General features: G+C 48.5%; 8 protein-coding genes across 8 annotated transcripts; 2 read left to right on the top strand and 6 right to left on the bottom strand.

Moving 5' to 3' along the window:
- Positions 1–910: 910 nt before the first annotated feature.
- On the bottom strand, positions 911–1,868 carry BHQ10_008925 (uncharacterized protein; the record flags this gene model as incomplete). Its single annotated transcript, XM_040881784.1, has 3 exons — positions 911–952; positions 1,006–1,361; positions 1,433–1,868. 3 exons carry the CDS (start codon positions 1,866–1,868, stop codon positions 911–913), a joined length of 834 nt encoding a protein of 277 aa, XP_040737427.1.
- A 361-nt stretch (positions 1,869–2,229) lies between these two features.
- On the top strand, positions 2,230–3,190 carry BHQ10_008924 (uncharacterized protein; the record flags this gene model as incomplete). Its single annotated transcript, XM_040881783.1, has 3 exons — positions 2,230–2,271; positions 2,325–2,406; positions 2,463–3,190. The coding sequence occupies 3 exons, from the start codon at positions 2,230–2,232 to the stop codon at positions 3,188–3,190; spliced, it is 852 nt and encodes a 283-aa protein (XP_040737426.1).
- Positions 3,191–3,312: 122 nt separating this feature from the next.
- On the bottom strand, positions 3,313–4,188 carry BHQ10_008923 (uncharacterized protein; the record flags this gene model as incomplete). The annotated part of the gene is made up of 1 exon (XM_040881782.1): positions 3,313–4,188. One exon carries the CDS (start codon positions 4,186–4,188, stop codon positions 3,313–3,315), a length of 876 nt encoding a protein of 291 aa, XP_040737425.1.
- Positions 4,189–4,894: 706 nt separating this feature from the next.
- On the bottom strand, positions 4,895–6,028 carry BHQ10_008922 (uncharacterized protein; the record flags this gene model as incomplete). The annotated part of the gene is made up of 1 exon (XM_040881781.1): positions 4,895–6,028. One exon carries the CDS (start codon positions 6,026–6,028, stop codon positions 4,895–4,897), a length of 1,134 nt encoding a protein of 377 aa, XP_040737424.1.
- Positions 6,029–7,098: 1,070 nt separating this feature from the next.
- On the bottom strand, positions 7,099–11,130 carry BHQ10_008921 (uncharacterized protein; the record flags this gene model as incomplete). The annotated part of the gene is made up of 5 exons (XM_040881780.1): positions 7,099–7,337; positions 7,393–9,332; positions 9,381–10,603; positions 10,655–10,775; positions 10,826–11,130. The coding sequence occupies 5 exons, from the start codon at positions 11,128–11,130 to the stop codon at positions 7,099–7,101; spliced, it is 3,828 nt and encodes a 1,275-aa protein (XP_040737423.1).
- Positions 11,131–14,649: 3,519 nt separating this feature from the next.
- On the bottom strand, positions 14,650–16,940 carry BHQ10_008920 (uncharacterized protein; the record flags this gene model as incomplete). The annotated part of the gene is made up of 4 exons (XM_040881779.1): positions 14,650–14,837; positions 14,885–16,056; positions 16,109–16,811; positions 16,865–16,940. 4 exons carry the CDS (start codon positions 16,938–16,940, stop codon positions 14,650–14,652), a joined length of 2,139 nt encoding a protein of 712 aa, XP_040737422.1.
- A 1,868-nt stretch (positions 16,941–18,808) lies between these two features.
- On the bottom strand, positions 18,809–20,770 carry BHQ10_008919 (uncharacterized protein; the record flags this gene model as incomplete). Its single annotated transcript, XM_040881777.1, has 2 exons — positions 18,809–19,774; positions 19,874–20,770. The coding sequence occupies 2 exons, from the start codon at positions 20,768–20,770 to the stop codon at positions 18,809–18,811; spliced, it is 1,863 nt and encodes a 620-aa protein (XP_040737421.1).
- A 2,071-nt stretch (positions 20,771–22,841) lies between these two features.
- BHQ10_008918 (uncharacterized protein) lies at positions 22,842–24,526 on the top strand (the record flags this gene model as incomplete). Its single annotated transcript, XM_040881776.1, has 3 exons — positions 22,842–23,429; positions 23,487–24,399; positions 24,459–24,526. 3 exons carry the CDS (start codon positions 22,842–22,844, stop codon positions 24,524–24,526), a joined length of 1,569 nt encoding a protein of 522 aa, XP_040737420.1.
- Positions 24,527–25,498: the final 972 nt, after the last annotated feature.

Genomic DNA, 25,498 nt, shown 5'->3' with positions numbered 1-25,498 from the left:
CCCATAATAATGAACTGATTCATTCAGGACTGACGTGCACTATCAATATGTCCAATACAACACGTCAACAAACCTCCTCTACCTGAACGAAGCCCAGACTCTAATTTGAAGAGGCTGTTCCTTGTCAGAAGCAAAGTCGCAGGCGTCGCACAGGACTCAAGACAAATCAAGTGAAATGGAGAGCAATGTGCAGATTACAGAATCATCCTGTCGAGGGAGTACCGGGGGGTATCATTCTTTAGTGAACTCCTCAAAATGGAAGCTTGGGTCTCCTTGATGGGAAACAATGTCTGTTTATGGGCGAAACTAAGATTTACATCATAAAGATGAATCTCTTTGACTTCCCACGGCTTTTTCAATACCAACGATTTCAATGGGCTGCCGAAGTCAGGTACATGCATCTGACCTCTGAACGGAGATTGAATACTTGTAGCATATGAGCTAATGGCACATCAAAGCACATCAGAGATCAGGATTGACTTACTCGGAACTTTGAGATTGAATTTATAAGCACGAATCTTGATCGAAGACGTACTGCAAAAATCCACGCCATCTTCGATTTATCCGCAGCGGCCGTAGGTTCGCGGTCTTGCATGGTCCGTTGCTTAGCCATGGACACGTGCGAGAAGAAGCCCTAACTACAACTCCCCGCTCACATAGAAGCGAGGTCTCCGTGATATACACCTGATACATGCGTTCGTGCTCATATAATTGAGCATTTATAATGGAGAGAAAAAGATCACAACTTACGTTGTTGTAAGGGTCAAAGAATATTATATATCGTGCCTCCCGAATATAGCGTATATCTACTTAAAATCTCAGATGCCTTAATATCGGGACTTAGTGATAAGCTCTCAAAACTGATTGAGCAGCTAAGCGTCTTACATGAGCACAAGATTGAAGCCTCGTCTCAAAGAGCATCAAGACCTCGATTCTTCGATAATATCACATCCTACACAACCATCAATAAGCAAGTAAGAGACCTGGTGAAGAGAATTCACTTACCAACACCCCCGTCGGTATCAAAACATTAAACAACCTCGCAATCGAGGAATAACCTCCTCTCCAAATCTTCCCATTTGCACCACCGATTACATCGTTAGCCACCTTTTCTGCAAAGTCTTCGGCAGACATGCGCTTCACGCCATCGTTGTCGTTACCAACCGCAAGATCAAGGATCTGTTTCTCAGCGGGGAGGTAGCGTGATGTATCCGGTAGTTGGGGGACGGATGAGTTTTTCATTATGTTTGTGTCCACAGCGCCTGTGATGATAGATACAACGCGGACACCGAAGGGTTGAAGTTCGAGACGGAGGGTTTCGCCAAATATAGCGAGGGCAGCTTTGGAGGCGTTGTAGACAGCTAATAACGCGGCGGTTGTTAGATACATAAAGGCTATTTTTCGGGGGAAAAGACACGGAAGAGAGGCGTACTCATATAAGGCGTATACCAATACCCCGAAATACTAGCAACATTCACAACCGCCCCCTTCGCCGAGATGATCATATCCACAAACGCCTGCGTAACAGCGAAGACGCCCCAGAAATTAACATCGAACATCTTCCTAGCTTCCTCTTCAGCCATATCCATCATTGGGCGGACATATTGTTGACCGGAGTTGTTGATCAAAATATCTAATCCGAGGCCGTTTGTGTGGGCCCCTACGAATTCGACGGCTTGCAGGATGCTAGACTTAGAAGTGACGTCTAGGGTCAGGCAGTACGTGTTGGGTAAGGAGGCGAGGTCACTCATTTTGGAGATGTCGCGGGCTGTGGCGAAGACGGTGAAGCCTTTTCGTTGGAAGGTTAGGGCTAGGGCGTGGCCGATGCCGCCGGCGCTGCAGCCGGTGATGAGGACGGATGGTGCCATTTTGCCTTTCGACGATGAGAAAATAAGTAAGTAAAAGCCTAGATTAATTCAGATGTTTCTTAAGAAGAGATTTTTCTCCCTTTTATACTTCATATTCCCATTTTCTTCTCAATTCCTAATCTATGAGCCCTAGAATCTGATAGCCCTAATCCTTTTAGGAACTAGCTTGTCATCATCTTGCATGACGCTAAGACGAATGCGGATCGGCTCAAATGGCCGATGGCCCTGGTCTTTTTGACTCTATCACATTAAACTCGTCTACATATTGAGATTGCTGGTAATTGCTAGCATATCGCCTCAATTTACTTGCGCGTGATTCGGAAGGTGTTTCTACAGATAGCCGTAGTGCGACAGGGGGAGGATGGAGTCCACACTCGCCGAGCTCCGGAGCATACGCCAAGCGGTAAGTCAAGTTCCCTTCATATTCAATCGATGAGCTCTAATGTAACTGTGTAGCATCTTGAAGTAACTTTTGATGGGAAGAGGGGGCGGATAGGACGTCGGCGGGAACAGAACAGATTGAACCAAAGGGCTTGTCGTATGTCTTACTCTAGCTTCTAGGTTTCCGAGTTTGATTTTGACAAATCTTGACAGGGCTCAGGAAGCGTATCCAAAACTCAACAGAGGAGAGCCAAAGTAGTGCATCGATTGACACCACCCCATACGGTGTCCTTGTCCCATCAAAATGCACAGGATCGACCTCCAACACAGTGACCACTCCCTACCAAACCGATGAAGTAGTCCATCTATCCCTCCAACTGCCCAACTGGGTCATCCTAACCCAACTTAATGTCTGGCAAGCGACACTCATCAACAGCCTCATACTCGGAATGTCGCACTTTTTCACAGACGAAGACCATCCCTCTGACAATCATGACAATGATGATGAAGAGGATCCCGCATATACACCACACTACCTCTCCCCTCCCCTTTCTCTGAAATCACCACTACCACCATCCCTCCACCCAACACTTCCCCAACAACGCACCCCGCACTACCCCTGGATCGATCTATTCCCGGACGCCGGTATGCGCGACAAACTCATCCAGGCCAGCCCAAGGCTCGATGTGCATGATTTCTGTTCCGATATGCTCGGATCAATGCTCAACCATCCCTCTTCCTCCCCCTCCCCCTCTTGTAGCCAGACAGGAGCGGGATTCATGGTTTGGGGGGAGTCGTGGCTCGTAGAGTCGTGGGAGATGAGTGAAGGGTTTGTGCGGAAGTATGCGTGGTTACTCGAGGATGAGGGATGCGAGGAAGTCATCAGGGCTACGAATCGATGGAGGGAGAGGAGGGGCGAGGAGCTGCTAGTTGTTAAGTAGAGTGAACGAAGACGTGTAATAATAAATCTTATAAAAATCACTAACTAGGGTATATACGCGATATAAAAATCCATGCAATGCAGTATGTACATCTGACAAACGAGCAGGAAACAAATAGAACTTTAAGTAGAGGCATGTCTCGACCCCCGTCTCGAACTCACCCACGATTTCTGGGCTTGATCCCGCACAATTTTCTCCCTCTCACACTTTGCGAGCACACTCATCCGCCTCTCGGGCTCCGTCAGTCGCACCCGTCCACGACCACGGTCGGGAAACTTCTCGATAACGATTTTATCTTGAACTGCATCTATAATCTCGACGACGACCACAGAGATAGGTACAAGCAGGAAAATGCACAGTGCGACGAGCTCAGGGCCATAGCGGCTGCAGATCATGGCGACGTCCATGGTAGCGAGGTTGTGGCGTAATTGTTCAAAATAGCCGGGTCGGTGCGGGCGTGTGTTTGATGATTGGATCGATGGGCAGGGGATGGTGGTGAAGGATGTTTCTCCATCTGCTGAATTCTCGACGATGACGCCGCATGCGTCGCCCACAATCAGGGGATCGGTTGCAATAGAATTGTCGTTGCCACTGTCGAATGAGGTTGGTCTGGCGGAGGACGAGGAGGAGGGTTTGGTCGGGTACTCGGTCCCGTAGAACGCGGACCATGTATTGATCATTTTCCGCGCTTTATCTGACCAGTTGCTACCGCTGCTGCTGCCGTCGCGGTGATGCGCTGAGGGTCGTGTTTCAGTAGCATGTAGGAGCGCATCTCTGTGTTTCGAGTGCTCGTTGGCCCACCACTCCAGAAAGTGAGGCGCATGTTTCTTGGTCGACGAGGACTTGGTCATCACCGGGAATGGGCCGGCGTGGTCGTAGGTCGTATGGAGGGTCGTTGCGACGGTGTCTGAGAAACCGATGTCATAGTGGTGAATGGGTAGCGCAGTCGCCGTCCAGCCGTTCAAGGCGAGAAGCGCGATTGGAAGTGTAGTCTTCATCGTGTTGGCTCAAAACTCGACAGCCGAGTCGGTCACCACGACAAGCAATCAAGACAGTCAAGCAGAATTGAAAATAAAAGACCATAATGCCCCTCACTTTGACAATCGCAGAATACTTAAATAGAGCAGAAGAGGAATTAGAGTCAGCGGGATTAGCTGCAGCAAAACCTTAGAGCATCGACAATCAAGACAGGAAGGTATCAAATCAGCCAACCAGACGATTGCACCTGCGCCGACAGAGGCAAAACAATTGGTTGCGGGCTGACGATCTGCTCATTGCGGCTTCCTTTTTCTTATCTGCTGCTAACAGCTGCTAAGAGAACAAAGAGTGAGTCTGTGCTGGGGGGCAACAATAGTGAGTGTTCTGGGAGAGTCGAGGCTCGTTTGCAGAAGCCTCAAATAAGCTCGTGTTGGCACATTCCGTGGTGATTGGACGGATGCGGGGGACCACAAACCATGTGATCTGGCTGGTATTTGCACCAATCCAATGCGGCGGACTGTCACGTTTTCGCTATATTTAATATATTTGTTGTGTATTTGTCCATCGTAATTACGGTATTTATACAGTGTAGTATGAACGTATATGGACATTCTTGATTGACGTCATGAAGCAGAATAAACATACACAACACCGTGGAAAGTACACGATCATGACAGAAAAAAACGAAAGAAGGGGTATCTCAATTTCTCATCCACCACAGCCAGTTCATCGTTTCAGATGCTGACCATCCTCGTGCATCTCCTGCATGGCCGGCAACTCCGCCGCAAACTGCTGTTTGCCGTGGCCGCTACTATCGGCCGGCACATACGGGACATACCCGCTGACCGTCGACGTCGGTCGGGATGCTGTGGTGTTCGAGGACGCATAGGACCAGCCGTGTGAGGATGTAGATTGCATTGAGTCGCGTATATTAGGGCTGTGGTAAGCGCTATTCGGACTGAGAGTTTGCTGATAATAGCTCGTGTCTCCAGGGAGTTCGTTGGCGAATGTTTTACCAGGCGATTGAGGAGGTGGGAAACCGGGACTGGGGAGACCGGAGTTGGGATAGAAATTTCCTTGCTGCTGCTGCTGCTGCTGCTGCTGTTGTTGTTGTTGCTGCTGTTGGTGCCAATCCTCCGGCTGACTCGATGCACTCGTACTCGGTCGCGAAGTGACAGACTGATACCGCAGTGGCGACGGCAACGGCGACATTGGCACCGTAGGCGACGGAGGTACATTTGTCTGTTGCTGCTGTCGCACACTCGACCGATCCGCCGGATTAATCGTCTTCAACCTCCCATTGTCCATCATCGCCTGTAAAACACCTGCATCCAACAACTCGGCCTTCTTAATCAACCGATCCACCAAAACTTTCGAGGCTGCTTTTAGCTGGTTGCGCACAAACGACACCATGGCGAAATTGCATCGAATCTCGATATCTTCCCGTAAATACAGTCCTGTAGCAGGCGCGTTGACACCTAGTTCGCGATGTTCAGGTGGTTCGCCCGGCTGCGAGCCTGCGACACGGTAATTATGCCGTAGATCAATCCCCATGGGCGCATAGATATGCGTCTGTACACCCCAGGGCACGTCATGGAAACAACCACGAAAGTGAATTTTACTACCTCCCAACCGACCAGCTCCAGGAACGACTTGGATTCGTTCCGAGATCTCGTACCATGTCGAATAGTATTCTTCGGCCGGTGCGTCGCGGGGCGCGGAGATGGGTTTGTGGTCGAGCACGAGAGGGTTGAGGGTGATGATTTCGCTGTGACTGTGAAGAATATCGAGGGCTAGCTGGCGGGGGATGAAGGATGGGAGAGGGGTGATGTTGGTGTAGACATCCTTTTTCTTCATCATCTTGCTCGTTGTTGACTGATTTGATAGAGATGTACTGATAATCAGAGGAGTAGGGAATTATGCCGTATATGATTCTCGTTCAGCCGTCAGAATGTTGCGCAAAAGAGGCACAGTGTAACACAACTCCCAGTTTTGTGAGACTTGTCTCAATGATACTACCGAGCAAATGTCGACAATTTTCAATTTCTGAGCAGTGAGAAAGACAATGTCGAACGAGCTGAAGACGACAGAGCGGGTCATATTGCGTGGGGGAAGGCTGGAGCACACATGCAGCGTAAGAGTTAAGACTGGCCGGACCCACTGAGGCTGGGGCTGAGCTAAACCCTACCTCGCCATTGGTAAGTGACCTTAGGCATCAAAGTTGATTGTTTTAGTCTGTTGGCATGAAACGCATATTCAGCCCTAAGACAGTGCTTTAACAAATCGCATTCAAACTCCGGATTATGGAAGCATTGATCACAGATTTGTTTACTCATCAGTGCGACAGCTTCAAAGATACGTAGTGATTTACAATTGTGGAAGCGAGGGATGGAGTCTGCTACAAACCTATTGTAATCTATCGACATTCATGGACCATTACTGACGTTGCGCTCTTGTCATCCAATCAACTCCAGTAGAATTTTGTGTCATCCTTCAGTAGTAACTAGTGAAATACTGAGAAATCTATCGAGGAGATTATGGTAATTGTTCATTCAGACTACAAGCCAGCCATGTCATTTTCCCTTTTCAAGAACGACAAAAAAGCAATATAACATATCATGATAATTCGACATGCGTCACCATCCCAGCCCGAAAAGAAAACAAAAACGCCGTGAACCCAATCGTTAGTCGCGGGTCGGATGAAAATTGAATATAAAGCCAGAAAATCAAAACTCGCATAGGGGTATCATATCAGTTCGTATGCTTCCAATATATCCCAGATAACTGTTATAACGTGCATATATGCAAAGAAACAAAAATTTTGTGTTATGACATTGACACGAAATGCAAGAAGAACAGACATTAGCTCATGTGCTGTGGGTATGAGTTGTAAACTGAGCAATTGATCATGCAGAAAATAAAAACACATTTTAATTATCCGTTTGTGACTTGGGGTGCCACTCGTCCAAGAGTCGTGAGACTTCTTTCAAGGACACGGGTTTGGTCAGGAAGAGATCAACACCAGATGTCATTGCTTCCGTCTCATCACGAGCACTGCTGAGACCAGTCAAAGCAATGATCGTGGCGGGKCGGCGTTCGCCACGCTCGTTCTCCAGTGAACGAATTGCTCGAGTGGCTTCGAAGCCGTTCATCACCGGCATTGATATATCTGACAGGATTAGTAAGGATTTTCAGGAAAACAAAACGAAAGATAGTCGACTTACCCATGAATATAATATCATACCCATCCATCCGTTTCTCCACTGCTTCCACCGCCATCTTTCCATTCTCGGCCGAATCCAAATTAGCAATGTTTCGCCGACTGAGATACGTCAATAGAAGTCGAAGATTAATATGGTTATCGTCAACCACCAAGACATTGTCTGGTATAGCAGGTATAAGCGACAATCCCTGATCCTCTGGAAGCGTATGTACAATATGGCCTTCGCCACGGTCAAGTGCCGGTACAGCAGGCGCCGAACGCCTTCCATGAATTCCTTCATCCATCATATCAGGAGGTAATTCGATCGTTGGCGAAACAAGAGCCGGCTGAGCAGACTCAAGACGTGGTTCACTGCTGGTCCGCAAATCTCCCAGTGAAGGTGTCGAGTTGTACTCGGATCCTACACTGCTGCGTCCTGTCTGACCGCTCTTCAAGTCCGGAATCTCCATGCGTGTGCGGTCGACCAAGCTTGGATGTAGAGTGTTGGCATACTGTGAAGGCGGAAGTGCCGCAGCCTGCTTGAAGCACCGGAGTAGACTTCGAGCTAATTTATATGGGCCACAAGGTCGGTAGAAGAACTCAACAACATCGGTCAGTTTTGACCAAGCCGAGCGGTAGGTATCGTAGTCAACCGTGGTACTGCAGATGACGACTATCGCACGAGCTTTGATCGTCTGTCGAAGTTTCAGCTCTTCGTTTACTTCCTTATCCGTAGCCAGTACCAGATCTGCCGACTCGGCGCAGGCAGGCCACGGCACAATAGTAAGTCCACACCAGTTAGTGACATACTTGGCAAGTACAGAAGTTGTGCTGGTCGTGGGTTTTTCTGGGTCATAGCCTAGTATCGCAACTTTCTTGTCCGAGAATCGTTCACGAATGATTTGCAGGTCTTGACCCGGTACTGATGGGTGAGGGCGCGACACAGGGGATTCTCCATCATCAGGCCCCGCTCGAGACAGAGGCAAGGTGACTTTGACGCTTGTTCCCTCTCCAGGTCGACTGCGAATGCCGATATGACCACCAAGAGACTTGACGATACTGCGTACAATCGACAGACCTAGACCGGTACCTACAGCCAAAGTGTCTTCCTGAGCAAAAGGGGTATAAAGGCGCGCCCGAAGAAATTCTTCAGATATGCCCTTGCCTGTATCCGAAACGGTGAGTACAACCAGTTCGTCAGAGTCTTCTCGGACCTTCGAACTTGCCGACGAGTCTTCACTCTTCACGGTCTCTAAACGTACAATGATATGTCCAGTATCGGTATATTTCATCGCATTACCGAAAATGTTCATGATGATCCGGCGAAGAGCACCGGGCTGAGTTTTGTAAATCCAGTTTCCTTTCTGAATATCGACAATCACCTCAACTTCCGGGCGAATTTCGCCATTTGACTCACTATCTGGAGTAGATAATGAACTGGACCCGGCGCCTGATGGCATGGAAGGCGTTCGCGATACTCCTGAAGACCCGCCAGCCGAACGACCATACGCATGACCGAGACAGACTCCTTCAATCACCTCTTCTGCTAACAAGCAGATGTCTTCGCAGGTCTGTGTATCGAGTAGTGCTGCCATACTATCAATTCCTTTGATATTGTCCATCGTATCCTCTTTTGGATCTCGCCGAGCTTTCTTCACCTGTCGCCAACTCTTTTCCAGCGATACAATTTTGCTGAAATCGAGCACTTGATTCATTGTATCAAGTAGCGTCCGCCCACAAGCATTGATAGTTTCCACCAATGATTTCTGAAATTCGTTCATATATGTGCCGTCCATGAACTCTGCAGCCGCGAGAATGCCATGTAGCGGGCTCCGTAACTCATGAGAAATACTACCGATAAAGTCGCCCTTCTGTCGGTCTGCTATAATAGACTCCAATCGACTCAATTCAGCCATGATTGAATACCCAAAACCCATGATAGATGCTAATTCAACGGTGGGACTAAAAACCTGAGTTTCAGCAGAACTCCAACAAAAGCATCCAGCGAACCATTGGGAAGTCGCAGCATTCCACAATGGTACAAAGAGAACCTGGCTTGCGCCAGGGAAATATTTAGCCAATTGTGTAGCTTCGGATGCCCGCCATTTTCTGCTGGTACCCGGAGGCGTATTGGGGGTCCTGACTGCCGATACTGGCGAATTCGCACTTTTCTCATCATCATCGGAAGAGGCAAACAAGCTTCGATCCCGGTGAAAAGTCCAGACTTTACCCTTGGGATATCGACGAAGTACATTCTGAAGAAATCGTCGGTCGGTATTTGCAGCAGGACATGTTGCGTTGCATCCGGGTTCGGGAGCAAATGGCTCTTCATTTGTCGATACTCCTAGTACTGAGGCCGGAATGTCCGCTTCCTCGAAATATTCCATCCGTCCATTTTCAGCGTCCGTTGGCATGTTGCTATTTTCAAGGAAAATGACACCGCCGTCACCATTCAATCCCAAACTTTCGCGGATCAAATTCGCTGCACGGCGGAACGTCCAATGATTGTTGTGCATTTCATCAGCCAAGCGAGCTTTGGAGCTCTTTGTTCCATGAAGTAGCCAATCGGGAAGTGGTGTCGTCACGTCTGAAGAAGTTCCTGTATCCTTGCCTTCAGATGATGACGGGCCTGGTGACCGGCTGGGTCGTACATCTATGCTACTCCCACGCGACCCTCGCGACCCTCTTGACCTCCGAGACCGGGTGGTTGGACTACCAACAGCTGGAGGTGACGCCGACGAGCGGGCAGAGGTGGAAGAGATGGCGGAGCCATGATGAGAACCACTGTGTGAGTCTTGCGAACCGGTATGCGAGCCAGAATGCGAGTCGAGATGAGAACCAGATCGAGAGCCGGAAGGAAGTGAGCCGAGGCCGTCTACAAAACTGGAACTTCCTTCCACAAAGCAGCTCAGACCACGCGATAGACGAAGAGCACGTTGTCCTTCGGCAGCTTGGCGACTGACGCGGAGGAAATCCATAGACATGCGTGATAATGAACCCAGAGATTCCTTTTCATGTTCATTCAATCCATTTGGCCGAGGTTCCGGGTCGAGAACAAATAACACTCCGATATTGATGCCATTTTCGGTTGTCAACGGAGTGCCGGCGTAGAATCGGAAATGAGGATCGTTAGCCACAAATGGTAAGTCTGCGTAGCGTTCATCGGCGACCAAGTCGTTGACTATTTGAAATTGATAATTCGATCTTGTAGATGCTGGCAGTGCCACAGTGTTCTTTGGTAGATTAGTAAATTGATTCCGAGCTTTCAGATATGATGTACTTACCAGATTTAACTTAGGCCCAAACCGTCCGTCACTGCCGTATCCGATCCAGAGACTCTGAGTATTTGTCTGCTCGACACGGGCGGCTTCAGCCAGAATGTATTCTGTATCGCGACCCAATACACTAGATATATGTTAGCCTCGCACCAATAGATACAGTATGAAATAACATACCATATTATGGCTCSTTCCACATTCAACTTKTGAGCAGCCAGCTGTGCAAACGACGTCAATATTGTATTAGGGCTCGAGATATTTTCTTCAGGGGGCATCAAAGACACTGCTAGTGGAATGCCCGGGCTGTCTTCGACTGAAGGTATGGCGTCCGGAGGGTCCTCCGCAATGATTGAGGGGTTAGGTAGGTCAGGTTGGGGTTGATAGAGTAGGGCGGCAGGGTTCGCAGGTTGAAAATAGCGGTAAAGCTCGCGGAAACGGCGGTCGTCGCGATGGGCGACGAGCGCTTCATATGTGGGTGCCATGCTGTGCTATTTTATGACGCCTGTGAAGCCGATTGAGAACTGAGCAACGAAATATAAACCATTCTTTCACTTAGCAGTGGGCGGGCAGGTTATGATATGGCCCCTCCCTCGACTTCGTTTCTCCCTGATGTATGTGTATTATGAGGTGGTTCGAAGAAAAACGGTCGTGAAACGATGATAGCGAGCAGTGTGCGAATATCTGATATTGAACTCTGACTATACTGTAGTTCGATTGAAATGAGGTTCGTTTGATGGATGGACGGAAATCCGAAAGAGGTCTCTTAGCCAGCGTATCCACACACGCACACACTGAATGCACCGGAAATGGAACGGAGAAAAGTGGTCAGGCGGGACGGGATTCGACCAGAACCAGATCGGCAATGGGCAGGCAGAGCGAAGGCGTACGATTATCAAATGTCACAATTCGTCTCTTTGGCTGGGGTGGGGCGGTTCTCGACAGCAGACGCGAAAATGCGACCGAGGGCAACGCGGATGAGGATAGAAACTATTCGAAATTGCAGACAGCGCAGAGAAAGTGGAACCGGTCGAGTTGGTCGGATTAGGGGGATTGTTGGGGTCGATGGTTTGCAAATCATATATGAGAGATACACTGAGATCCGACGACGTAATATGCTTAAATCTGGAACGATGCGACCGACATAAAAACGACGCAGCGACTTGTTCGTGTTTCACACGTCGTGTGGCTTTAGTAGTACGCTGTAAGTACTAACAGAAAGGCCTGCCTTGGTTGTTCAAAATTTCAGAGGAACGGTAGGAAAGAAAAATGCTGGGAGATGGGGTTCTGGTGTGATCAGACGAGCGCTCGTTGGCTGACGAACGGAGTGAGAACCGGTTCTTGAAAGTTGGTCGCAGGCACCGGGACGGGCTGGGACGGCAAAACCAAAAGGGAGCTAGGGCGACGCAGGAATCTAGCATAGCATCATAGAATTTTGGAAACTGGTCATCACTAGTTGAATAGTTATGACAGGTTAGTAATAAAGACTTGCGGCTTTCAACACGAGGCGGAGAATTAGTCCATCCTCTGTGGTAGGAAGCTGGAAGTGCGGTGGATGGGGAGAAGGCACATACCTGATAGTAGTACGCAGTATGGCGTCGTACTGGCGTGGACACCTGGAGATGACTGCGGGTTGAGCGAATCAGATGATCGTAGGACACATGGTTGTAATATGCGATGGCAATGATCTGTGGCGAAAGCACTCAGATAGTCATAGTCAGATAGTGCCATATAGTGAAACGGATACACAGTGAATGCTCTGATCCAGTCAGAAGACTCGCTGGGAAAGATTTGCAGCAAGAAGGCAAGAACTACCAAAAAGTTGGAAGAGCGAATGATATGCCGGCGTCGCAGCCAATCACCTGGCATTATTGCTGATGGTGGGGGAGATCGGAATGGATGGGGCGACATTGGCAGGCGACCAACCACAGGTGGCTGCTTACATCATCCCGCAGCTGTTCACTGGAGACGGCCGTGTCTGAGGATATCATGCCAGCCAATGGGAATCTCTCCCTGGAGCACTCCACTCGGCACTGACAGACAGACAGGACGTAGTAGCCCCCAGGCATCAAACAGTGCGAGGGACAGCATCAGTCACATATCCAGGCTCACGCTGCCATGTTGATCGATTCCCACTCTGTTCGGTCCCTTGATTCCAGCCCATATGGCGGTGGATAAACCATTGAAAATCATTATGAAATCTCGAGTTCCTTGCTGACTCAGTCTCCCGAGTATTCTGTAGGCAACCCGGGTTTCATAGATTCAATTGGCGGGACAGAAGCCGTCCGTTGTGCGTCGTCGCTGGCTGCTCAGCTAATGTTTCGCAAAGTATTAATACTGTTGCTGTCGCCGCCATTTTTTGTTGATCGCCCGCTGACGCCTGTTGATGCCTGATAATTTCATTAGAATCGCCAGGCATCGAAGATCTTATCGGTTGATCTCCGCCATGATAATCCGACGAGCCTGAATTTGCGAAACCAATAAATGTCAGCCAACGTTAACATCAAAGTCGCAAAATGGACATTTTCATACTGAAAAAATCCAGTGATTCCAAATTGCAGAGAAAGTACTAATCATCTGCAAACAACAAAATCCCGACTGTCGTTGTTGACATACAAATCTCTCCCGCCGGTAAAAAAAAAAAAAATATTTCGAACGAAACACCACAGGACGTCCCGCTCCTCTGGGTCTTATATGTGAGACGTTTCAGTATTAAAGCACCCTCCACCAGTTGACAGTGTCCGAGAATGCCATATTACGTAGCGTGCCGCTTTACCTCCGTAGTACGGTAGTAACAACCAACTGCCGGGCGATGGCTTGACCCCGATCGAATCGTACTCCCTCCGAGTCGAGCGCTTGGACGGGGTCTAGGCCACGCCGCAAGAGCGTCACCTACGTAGTTCGTGGCCTGTAATGTCGACTAGTCCGTAGGAGGGACTGCGTGGTTGGTAGGCGAGGGCTCAGGTAGGTATGGACGTAAGTGAGTGTCGCTGAAGGGCCGGATGGTTTCTCCGAGTCTGCCGTCGTGCCTCGTTTCTGCTTCCTTTGCGTTTCCGTGGCGGGCTTGGCTGGTGTTGCGTTGCTGAGACGGAAGGGATGAGGACCATCCTCGAATCCTGTGTAGACAGACAGTGTGGAAGTAACGGAAAAAAATGAAAGACAGTAGTAGCAAGGTACTTACTTTCTCGAAAATCGCAAGAAAGCCATTCAGTGAAGAAAAGCGCAATCAAAGCGACTGGAACAACTCACCAGGCCTCCATCGCTGCTATCTATCGGGCCCAACGTAGCGGCGCATACTCACTTTCACCCTCACACCTATTCCGCACAACACAGCGCACAGTCAGTGGAATCAACAAAATCATCGGGAAAATCATGAAAATAAGAAAAATGATCGTAGATTCGTATAATAAGAGAATATGTACACATTTTTTACCAGACCGAGCGAGAAAAACAGTCTGGTTGTTGTCGACGAAAAAAAATCAGCGCACGCAGAGAAGAAAAGAAGAGAGAAATCTCAGAGTATATCGGTGGGAACAGGGGGAAATAAGTATCTACGGACTACGTATGCCGCAAAGGTTAGGAATAGCCTCAAACGACGTATGGGCTGCAAAGACATAGTTTACATTCGTCTTTCTGTCTGCGAATGTCCAATGTGAGGCACGCTGGCAGACTTGTGACGTCACGCCTTGACACGGGGGCTGATGGCCGGTGGGCTGATTGGTTGGCGAGCGGCGCCACAGCACTATCTGTGGATGAGGGACCGCGGTGGCTGTGAGCACTGCAGTCTGATTGGCTCTAAAGTTCTCTTTGTGGGCGTCTGATGCGTAGTACACACTGGTAACTTTGTATAGTCATACGACGTAGTAGAGCACTTAAAAGATATGAACTCATCATAAAGAGCAATCGATAACGCAACTCTAATGTATCCAAGACAGATCAATCAACAACCAAGGGAGCAGATCTATCCATGCTCTACCAAACTGTTCAGTGCTATTGTAACAATGTCAAAACTTCTCCATCAACTTCCGCTTCACCGTCCACATGCGCGCCCGCTTTCCAAATATGTACATCGGAATAGAAGTTAAAAGGCACGCGATTTGTATTCCTCCAATCGCAAGGAATACAGTCCGAGCTCCGTCGCTTTTCAGCCAGTCCACAATAAACAGCGAGAATATCAGTCCATGAAAGACATCTAGAATCATTAGCTTGGTCATGACAGGTTAGAGAAGAAGAACGTACTTTTGCTAAAATTCAAAGTCACCAATGCCTCGCCCGCATATTGTCGGTAGCTGTCCACGCAGAATGTAATAGACGTAGTGCTTCCGAGAGAGCACCCAAATGAGATAATACCAAAAAAGATAGTAGGGACAATCCAAGCGTCTCTCTCTTGCACGCTCCATCCAAAACCCATAAGCCCAGCAGCCGTCGAAAGTGCGACAGGAATCGCCATTACGAGACGGAATTCTGGTTCATAGATGCCTCCATTGCGTCGGGTCATATATCGGACAATCATATCAGACACTCGTCCCGCGACTGCCGTACCGAGAACACCGCCCACAAAGGGAGAGATGTAAACTAGACCCGTGCCCAACGCAGAAAAGTTGTATGTCTCTTTATTCTCATAAATCGTGGCCACAGACTCGGATAGAACAATCAGCCACCCAATAGACAAAGCATAAACAAGAGCTGACCACAGAACAGCAGGGTAGGAGAAGAGAATAAAGGGGCGAACCGCCGCTCGGTACCATTTGTCGTGACTGAGTCGTCCATTCCATATTCGGAGTGTCTGTCGATAAGGCACAAGCGGTCCTTCGCGTAGATTGTGAGTGTACAGTGCCGGTGCATTCATTGCTACATGTTCCTCAGACTCATGCCTCGCAGGAGATAGACTGAGTGCCCGCAAGGCCTCCACATCGACGGCATCTGGCGATGAAAGATCGGCTCCGGTTGATCCAGGACCGATCCCTGACGACCTGCGAGGGGTACTTGGAACAGTCGGAGATGGAATCTCGCCAGGGGACCGAGCAGAGTCCATTGATGACAGACGCGCAGCGTTTCCGAGCGGATTTGCACCACTGACTAAGCCCAGGCCTGCTTCAGGCGGAGTTTCGATTGCGGGGTCCGGTTTCTCGTCCACTGGGTCTTCAGCAAAGCCAACATGCACATCCCTTCGCCTCCTTTCAGTGTTAGGGCTTTGTACGCTTTCAGGGCTTTGCAGCCCGGACACTTTCTCGTCAGTCCTGCGTTCTGGATGCCTTCCGCGAAATCCTGCATGAGCAAGTTCAGAAACGCTCCGGTAAAACCCAGGTCGCTTGGCCTTTGGCTTGCGCCGTGGAGTACGGTCCCAAAATGTCTCGGGAACGAAGAAGAAGAGGAGCACAAGACTCCCTCCAACAATAATGGCAACCACCCTAATTCTATTAAGTAACTGATCAGATGCTGCAGAACTCGAGTGACACGTACCAAAAGACCCAGCGCCAACCTAGTGCTCCAATAATCGCTGCACTAGCCAGTGGCACAAGATTTTTGCCTCCAAGAAGCAAAAGTGTATATATACCAATGCGATATGCTCTTTCGTGCAGGAAAAAAATCTCGGCGATTGTTGCCGATGGCAAACATTCCACTGGGCTCACAGCAATACCCATAAAAATTCGCGCTACTACCAAACTTGGGTAGTTGGGGGAGAGCGCACACCATACCGCGGAAAGAATAAACAAAGTAGCTCCTAGTAGATATACAGGTCGCTTGCCCCACAGAATTGCCGTCGGTGCCATGATGACAGACCCAAAACCCAATCCCAACATGTAAAGTCCAGTCGTGTAGGCCACCTGCTGAGTGCTCACTCCATAGTCTTTCGCCACATTGTTGAAGCCGGCAGCTAAAACCGGAGTCATTCCGCCTCCCATGAGGCAGTAGAAGCCTAGTGAAAGGAGGGCGGCGTCTCGACGCCAGCTGGGCCAATTCAGAGGATCATTTGCCGAGTCCTCCGGTTGAGGATGAAGAACAATTCGACCATCCGGAGTCTTCTTGGCCACGGGAGCGACTGAACGAGAAGACGATCTGCTAGGTGGGTATGGAGAAGGAAGCGACGAAGCCGATGTCCGGGCTGGCTGATTCCGCAAACCCAAGGGCTCGTTTCGGTCAGAAGCAAGAAGAAGAATCGTGCCTTTCATCAGAGATTAGAAAGTCGTCAGGTTAATAGAACCAAGGCAATCCTACCGGGTACCTCGTCTGTTTCTGGATGACTCAGAACACCCAGCGTCCATTTGGAGCGATTTTCCCACTGCGAAGCCATTATACCGACGTGTGACCGCGTGCTGTAACAAATTGAAGGAGCTAGAAAATAAGGGGAATAAGGTCAATCGTATCAAGGCAATAAGGCTTTTGTATATGATATGTGGCAACCCCAACGCCGACGAGAAGAATCAGCCACAAATTCCTCGCGGAAACAACAATCTACAGAAAGCCACCATGCATGTTCGCAATGCTCGTTAAAAAATATCAGAAGAAAGAATGCGTGGGAAGAAAAAAAGGCAAAGAGCAAAGACAATGTGGATCATATAGCAGTTGTAGACAGACGTCAGTGAGCTGTGACTTATCAGCGTTATCGGGGGACTCGGGGAAGATCTCAGGCAGGCGCGTCCCACCCGCCCAGGCATGTGAATGACGGGGTCAGTGTATTTACCACACCATACATGGTTACACATACTTGGCCATTTGACGGGTACGGTATCTTACAGTACCGATACAGTCCCATATCTGCCTCACCGCTAAGGCCTTGACTAGCTCCTCCAATCCCCACGAATTGATGGCACGTTTTGTTTCTTTTCTTTTAGGATCATCATCATCATCCACGACGTGAAACAGAAACAACTGGTGTACTGTAACTGGAGTAGACCCTCTTTTCCCCAGAAGTCTACTCATACGAGACATCACACGACTTGTCCCTCTAAGCCACCGTCTCCAACACCATACTTTCAGCTTTCCCGCCATCCGGAGTGCCGCATGACATGGTTTAGTCTGCCATGCACTCGACTGATTGGTATCAGACCTTTTGATTAGACATACAACTTGAATTGTTCTATACCGACGACCAAGCCAAGTCTGTGTAAGCAAACAAGCTTCTGCGTTTTGTTGCGCAACACGGAGTCCTACGGGATCGCCGTCGGTATATTAACCGTCGGTACACATGTCCCACGGCCCCTCTATCGGTATCGATCGGTATTCTCGACGTTACAGAAACAGCTTGAATGAGGACATGCACATCAGTTTTTGTCGATTACTCGGAGTCTGACGCTATGTCAATGAAGGTTGTCGCCTTATCATTAATGCTGCTTGACTGACACCTTCTCGATCACTTGATCAGATTATGACGACAACATGCATTGGCCGGCCGTTGTAGATTTGTTAGCACACGCCCAGCGCTGCCTTTGCGGCCATCCTTTGCTGAATTGAGCAATACGTGCATATCTGGAGTATTTCAATCCGATGAAAATCTGTTTAGGTTTCGCATGCCACTTGCTCAGTCCAAGCTGTCTTCTAGCCAACCTTACCCCGCCGTCACTGCGCACCGAGCCGAAAGCGTGCCAGTTCACAGCACACCTATTCTACAAACCACATACGACTTTGACGAATGTCATGTAACAAATACATAAGAGATTCGCCGGTGATATGCGAAATCTAATCCGTCGCGGTTGTTGAAAGTCTAGGCAGCTTTTATCTAGGAAAGAACTGTTGGCACATATCCAATCAGCTATGATTTGAACATTGCGTATTTGCTAGAATCAATAGCGGAAGTATATGGATATTTGTAAGGACTCAATAACGCCTGGGTGACAGGATTGTGATACAACAAACCACCATTTGCCGCTATTGATACCAGCAATCGCAAAAATCGCCTGTTGCACCCAAGCAACCTCCGTCCACCATCAGGCTACTACCAGGTGAACGATAGCAGATCAGCTAATATTTTAGAGTGGGAAAGTTTTAGGGTTAGCTAAAGACTAACTATGAAGATACGCCTGTGATACCGTACGAATATATAAAATGAGTGTCACCTGAAAACTAGCGGCTACAACATGAAATTGTACAGCAATACATTGACCGTCTCCACAACTTTGTACGCCGATCACGCCCATTGTATCCGAATCAAATGGATCGCCCTCAAACTCGGTGGTTTATCCTTGTATCCGTTAGAGTTGCAACCCTCAAGGGTACCATATCCCAAGTGAACTGTGGATTCCACTCTTTCATCAACTTGAAGGCAGCTTTTGTGTCTGGATGGGAAAATCCCAAGGTATCTTTCCGTAGCCAGATAACCAGAAACAGAAGAGCAATAGCGTTCATTCCTCGGCCTCGACGTTTATAAGTGAGAGCAAGATCATACATCGTTTTCAGGGTAAGCAGGTGGCCTGTACCGAGAACTCTCCTGCAAATGTTCATCACAGTCACTTGCAGTGCTTCTGCATCTGTCCATCGGCCATGCCTATAGTAGAACAAGGCCAGGCTCCGCGACTTCTCCAGTACATCTGCATGTTCCCGGCCCAATGCATTTTTGAGTGTCTCTATCAGTTCCTTCCACAGCGCCTCCGCCTCTAACAATCGATTCTGCCTTTCCCAGATACTTGCCAGCCAGTCTCGTGCCTCCAGTGTTTCTGAATGGTGCGCACCAAGTCGGGCTCCATTGAGCTCTATCAACTGCTTTTGTAGTGCTTCTGCATCATCCCAGAGATGCTGAGCATAATAAACCTTCATCAAAAAGTCCATGAGAACCCGTGTACGAGGATGCTCAGCTCCCAGCACCTCCAAGCTATTGTCTAGAGATTGCTTCCACAAATCTCTCAATTTTGTCTCTTCCTTCAATTTCACGTAGAGAGTTGACAGATTGCCCGCGGTATCGAATGATGCGTCATGCGCTAGCCCTAGGATGCTCTTTTGAGCCTCCATCGCCGCCTCCAACAATCTCTTTGCATCAAACTGATTCGCCGTGATCAAAGCGTAGCGCCCTGCTCTAGCAGCCAGATTGCTCCACCGAGTTAGGAACAGTTTGTCTGCTGGCCTGTACGCAAGAATGGCCGGCACATGTGGCAGCAGGATTCGAGGCAAATCCCAGGTGATATTCTCGTCGTCCTAATAAGGGAAGACTGCATCCATTCGATAGACAAATTCTTGCCTCCAACGATCGAGCTGGCCACGAGTTTTAAGCCAGGCCTGAGTCGCGAGCTGTACCGGTTCTGCCATATCGAATGTTTCGGCGCTGGATGTGATAAGCGCATAGTCGCTCAGAAGACGGACATCCTTTCCGAAAGTAGACTGTGTGCTGAATCTTGTCAGTCCCATGTTATGTCTTTCGTCCTTCTGCGATGTAGTATCGTCGGTGTCATCTGCTCCTACTATAGTCTCTGTGGAGAATCGTATAAGAAAATCAGGGATGATTTGATGATCAGCGCAGCTCATCAGAGATAACAAATCGGAAGCTGATGGTCGACTCTGCCATAGATAATCAAATGATATGTTCCATGTTGACAGGATTGGGATTTTGATAGCCGGGCACCGGCCGATTCGTTCTCTATCCCGATCTAGAACCATTTTCTTTGAGCTGGATTCTTCCAACTTGTCCAGATATTGGCGTAACGAGCAGTGGGGTCTTGCTCGATTGATATATGCTGCCGCTTGCACGATAGCAAGTGGTATATACTCAAGTGCTGTCATCAGTTTCTTTGCGTCCTCGATACTATCAAATGGCATGTCCAATTTTCTCCCGAGAAGCGACAGCGCGTTAGTCTCGTCCATCGGATACAACACTATCACATCCTTCTTCGCCACAAACTTCAAGGCAACGTCTTCGCTACGAGTCGTCAAAATCACCGATCCACGATCTCGCCAAGTTCTGACGGGCATTTGCTGCGCCAAAAATTGGGCATTCTCAACATTTTCAACCCCATCGAAAATGAGAACCCAATTCCCCTGCACGTGATATTCTAGCCATCGTAGCACCAGCTTTACGATGTTGACTGTGTCAATAAAGCGAGATTCAGGATGAACATCGTATCGATCGGCTATATCCTGAAAGCACTGTTCAAAGCGGGCTCTGCTTCTTGCGTCGATCCAGAAAACCCATGTCATAGGTGCTTGGTCTTTGATACGGTAACAGTATTCAATTGCTAGTGCCGATTTTCTAATTAATGCGAAATACTTGAGTCAGCACGAAGGAAAGAAAAGGTGCATGAGATACTTGCCCAACTCCTGCTAGGCCCACAAGTGCAGTTTTCTTTCCGTCTAGCGACATCAATGCGTCTGCACTGTTCAGATGCGATCCGGTCTCGATATATTCCTAGTCTCGAGGATGGCGAACAATGAAACCTGGGCCACACCACCTCGGCCATTTCTCTATGCCCATTACATATGAATGTCAGTACGATTGTTGTATGATCATTTTTCCAGTCAATCTTTTCACTTTGGGAGGGAAAGACGTACCTCTATCAGATGAATTTTGCCTATCAGTTTCCAGAGCTTCATTCCTCCCGGGAACGGGGGGCCCAGTGATAGCATCAGATGGAAGTGGATGGTCCATGGCCGGACCAAGTATAGACCTATATATTGCAAAGGAGTGAACGTAGAGGAATTTCCAGGCGCTAACACATGATATTTTCAGAATTTTGGTTTTTCAGTAGAAAAATTGAGGATTCAGCATCGTGCTCGAGACCCCGTATTTATATCTCCTCAAATCTAACAACTTTGACTCGACGCTGTAAGAGGAAACATCAGGGGCCTCTTTGTGTGCTGGAGATATGGTAACATATTGGTTTCGGAAAGATCTTTTGCAACGTCGAGATTTCATAAGTCATTGTGCAAATCCCTTCAAGCCAAAAGCTCCTGAATCTGTGCAAACTCATTTTTTCAGGAGGTACTGTGCACATGTATTTAGTACCAGAAACGATCAAAGAAGGTCTTGTTTCATGGAATAAGTACAAGTCAAGGCTTAGTAGGTGATTCTGTATCTCTTTGAGCGATAATGAGAAGCACGGTTCAAGTTTCTGGTGTTGATTATTCTTTGTGAAATGATTCAGTAGGCTCAAAATGTAAGGTGTGAACTACGAGGGAATGTGCTCGTAGTCAGGGTGTACACTCTGTGAACAGGATACAATACTTAGGTCTGCCAAAATATTCACTTCCTGTCTTCTTTGCTCTGTAGGAGAAAAAGTCATGGCATATAGTTCCAAGCCCCTTAAATAGACCAGACTATATTGCGTTCTAGCTATTGAGCTGTCTACCCCCAAAGACTGGTCGGAAAGTACTGCCGCTCAAATTGACAAGAAATAACTACTATCTGTATTGCCTGAAGAGATGACGCTGGAGACGGCGGGAGGCATTGCTAGCATTGCCGCTATCATCATTGATGTAGCTTCATTCTGCCTGCGTCTGCACGAGCGGTTTCAAAAGTTGCCTTCTGCTCTTAATGACCTGCAAACTGATGTCGATCATCTTGAAAAGATCTTGACCCTGCGTCAAAACGCGGAGAACGAACAACGGCAATCACATCCACAAAATATTTCTCGCGACACAAGGGAGATAGTCAAAAATTGTCACCATTTACGCTCAGAAATCGCACGCGATATTTCTCTATGGAAACGAGACCGATACATGTTCGGCTACAATTGGAAATCAGTGTACCTTTTTCTCTTTCGGCAAAGGAGGATGAGATACGTGTTGAAGCATGTCCAGGATTGCCTGTGCAAAATCAGTGTAGTGGCAAGCATAGCAGCATGGTATTTAACATTTCCTGGGGAGTCTTCAAATGTTCCAAGAATCACGCTGTCCAGGAGAAGTAAGGTAGATGATCCAATGAGGATAAGTAGTCGTAGGAGGTCACGTGCGCGCATGCCGTTGCGGGCGGTGGCTTGGCTGCATGTGGCGGCTGGCTGGCCCCTTGCCAAGTGGCTTCAATCATTACATTATTTTCGTCCTTTCTAATTCACCTACAAGCTTTCTCTATTTTCAACAGGGCCTTGCTGAGCGCATTGACATTTCAAGCAGCTCTTCATTTGTGATACCTTTGATACGAGCGACCATTATCCATGTATTAATCAACTTCACTCACTTTTCGTGGATCAACAGATCCTCGCTCGATCAGACCTCACTGATTGCACGCACTCCAGATCACCCTCTCAAATCACCGAGTTAGACGCGTCGTACAATGCGGATCAGTCGTCTTTCGACTGCGGCCGCCGTCGTTCTATTGGCAATTGGCACAACTGCGGTTGAAAGCTCCTCAGACAGCCTTGCGGGCACCAAAGCCGATATCCTTGAGCCACCAGTTGGAGTTCCGGACCATCTCTCGTCGCAAAAAGGATCCTCCTCCAAAGCCGCTCCCAAAGGGACGCTGGACGCCCCAGTGGACGGAAAGGATGGCAAGCCTCACGATGGGCCGTGGGTAGAGACTGCCGCGGAGCGAGATCGCAAGAAGGAAAAGGCAGATAAAAAGACGTACGCGGCTGCGGACACAGAACAAGCTGGAAACAGCGTTGGAGTTGACGGCAAAGCGATCCCAAATTCGAATGAAGGAGTCATGGACGATCCTGGTCGATTGGGTCCCAAAGAGGGCACACGAGGCACCGAAGGTGGTATGACGGAAAAGACCAAGGATACCAAGCAATACAAAGACAAGAAGCCAGAAACACCTAAGGAGGCTCGTCCTCTACCACACAGCGAACAGGAGAAGATTCCTGGTTATGAAGATTCTTACGAGGTCACAGATCAAAAGACAGGAGATACACTGCTTGAGGTATGATCGCATGCCGCCCATTAAAGAGTGTACTTGCTTACAGAATCTTTCAAATAGAAGCCCGACGATCTACCCGAAAAACCGCACAATATCCCCCCTCCGAAATCACCTGGGCAGACTACTGATGGCTCCCTCGATTACAAAGCTGCACCACCTGGCAGGAAACCCTTCACCAAGACAGGCGATTCGACTACTGGAGCCGTTGGCGGGGGGAATGTTTTCAGCCCTATACACTCCTTGTTCCTCTCTTTCACTATGATCTTGTTCTCCGAGGTTGGTGACAAGACATTCTTGGTTGCTGCGCTCATGGCTATGCGTCATCCTCGTCTACTTGTCTTTAGTGCCGCTTTCTCGGCCTTGATTACGATGACCGTCCTCTCTGCTGTTCTCGGACACGCCGTACCTACGCTTATACCTGCGTCCTACACGCAATTCGCCGCCGCACTTCTGTTTCTTGTTTTCGCTGCCAAAATGTTCAAGGAAGGACATGCCATGTCGCCGGACGAAGGTGTCGGCGAAGAGATGAAGGAAGTGGAGATGGAGTTGGAAGAAAAAGAGCATGAACAGCGACGTTTGAGGAACCGTCGACGATCCTCAGTTACCCCCTACGCACTCGAGGCCGGTCGCGGCGGTCGTACGCGATCGACTAATCGTCTTCCTTCGCCCCCCGAAAGCGTTTCCTCTGCATCGTCGCGCGAAGTGTCGCCAGAGCGCGGCTTTTCGTTAAACACCATTACTGCAGGAACGGCAAACCTTTTTTCTCTCTTGTTGAGTCCTGCATGGGTACAAACTTTTGTCATGACATTTCTTGGTGAATGGGGAGACCGTAGCCAGATCGCAACGATTGCCATGGCTGCTGGTCAGGATTATTGGTGGGTTACGATTGGTGCTGTCGCCGGCCATGGCATTTGCACGGCTGCCGCAGTCATTGGCGGTCGAGCAATCGCTGGCCGAGTCAGTCTTCGTGCGGGTATGTTCTTCTTTGTTTCCTCGAGTTATATCCCAATGCTAACGTTTGAATTCCTGCAGTTACATTGGGCGGAGCAGGCGCTTTCCTTGTCTTTGGCATCATCTACCTCATTGAAGCGATATTCTAAGGTCGTGCCCGCTTTGTGTTGTTCTATAAATGCATTACTATACGACTATTACCATATAATATATATTTCTTCTTTTTACTCAATACTTTTGGCTTTTTACCAGTCTGTAGCAATGAAGCGCACTGAGCAAAGGAATCAATACGATGGCGGTATGATGGCTGGTAAGTAACGAATGGGACGAAAGCAGGCGTCACAAATACATACCGGTCGAATAGTAATGCCGACTGCCGGTACCACTTTACCTAAATTGGGGCATTCCTATGCGGTAAGCATTTCAAGAAGGTAGGCGGTCTGCAAAGCGGTCAACCTCAAGATGTTCAACTCTACGAGACTTTACGCTGCAAACAAGCCCGCTTCGCAAACTAGTCGATTTTACAATTCCATTATGTGTTTCGAGAACTAGTAAAGTCAACGTCATTTCCAATTCTGATTCAATCGCCTATACTCTTTGTTGTTGATATACAAATCAATGAAATCATGACCGCCTCGAGGTTCTATAGAACCATTTGCGGAATTGAGGTGATTGGTGGCTGACAGGACATGTAGGGTTCGGGTTAGGGATAGGGTTGAGCGTTGGGGAAAGGAATAGGGTCAGGGTTAAGTTTAGCACAATTCGACGCCTCTTAAATCGTCAATATGGTAGCTAAAGAAGAATTTGAAAAAATTATACGTATCACGAGAAGTAGGCAAAAAGGGCGATTCAAGTTTTCGAGTTGATTTCCACGATGTTGAAAATTCGATAAAAAAATGGTACACCATCATCGCTGAGCAGAAAGCCATCACGAGTGCCGGCAATGTCCTCATTGGGATTTTTAATTTGTTGGTTAGGGTTGCGAGTCCAAGGGTTGTGCGTTTGTTAGGGTTGCGTTCACAACTTGTTTCTGACCGCGGTATGTTTGTTATGTTCTGTTCGAAACTTTATTCACAGCTTCTGATTCGTCAAGAGTGGATTAAAGACCACTAAGTATTGTA

This window comes from Talaromyces amestolkiae, assembly GCF_001896365.1.
Source record: "Talaromyces amestolkiae strain CIB chromosome Unknown scaffold21.1, whole genome shotgun sequence".
NCBI classification, from domain to species: domain Eukaryota; kingdom Fungi; phylum Ascomycota; class Eurotiomycetes; order Eurotiales; family Trichocomaceae; genus Talaromyces; species Talaromyces amestolkiae.
The sequence above is the reverse complement of the archived record's forward strand: the minus strand, read 5'-3'. Positions and strand labels throughout refer to the sequence as shown.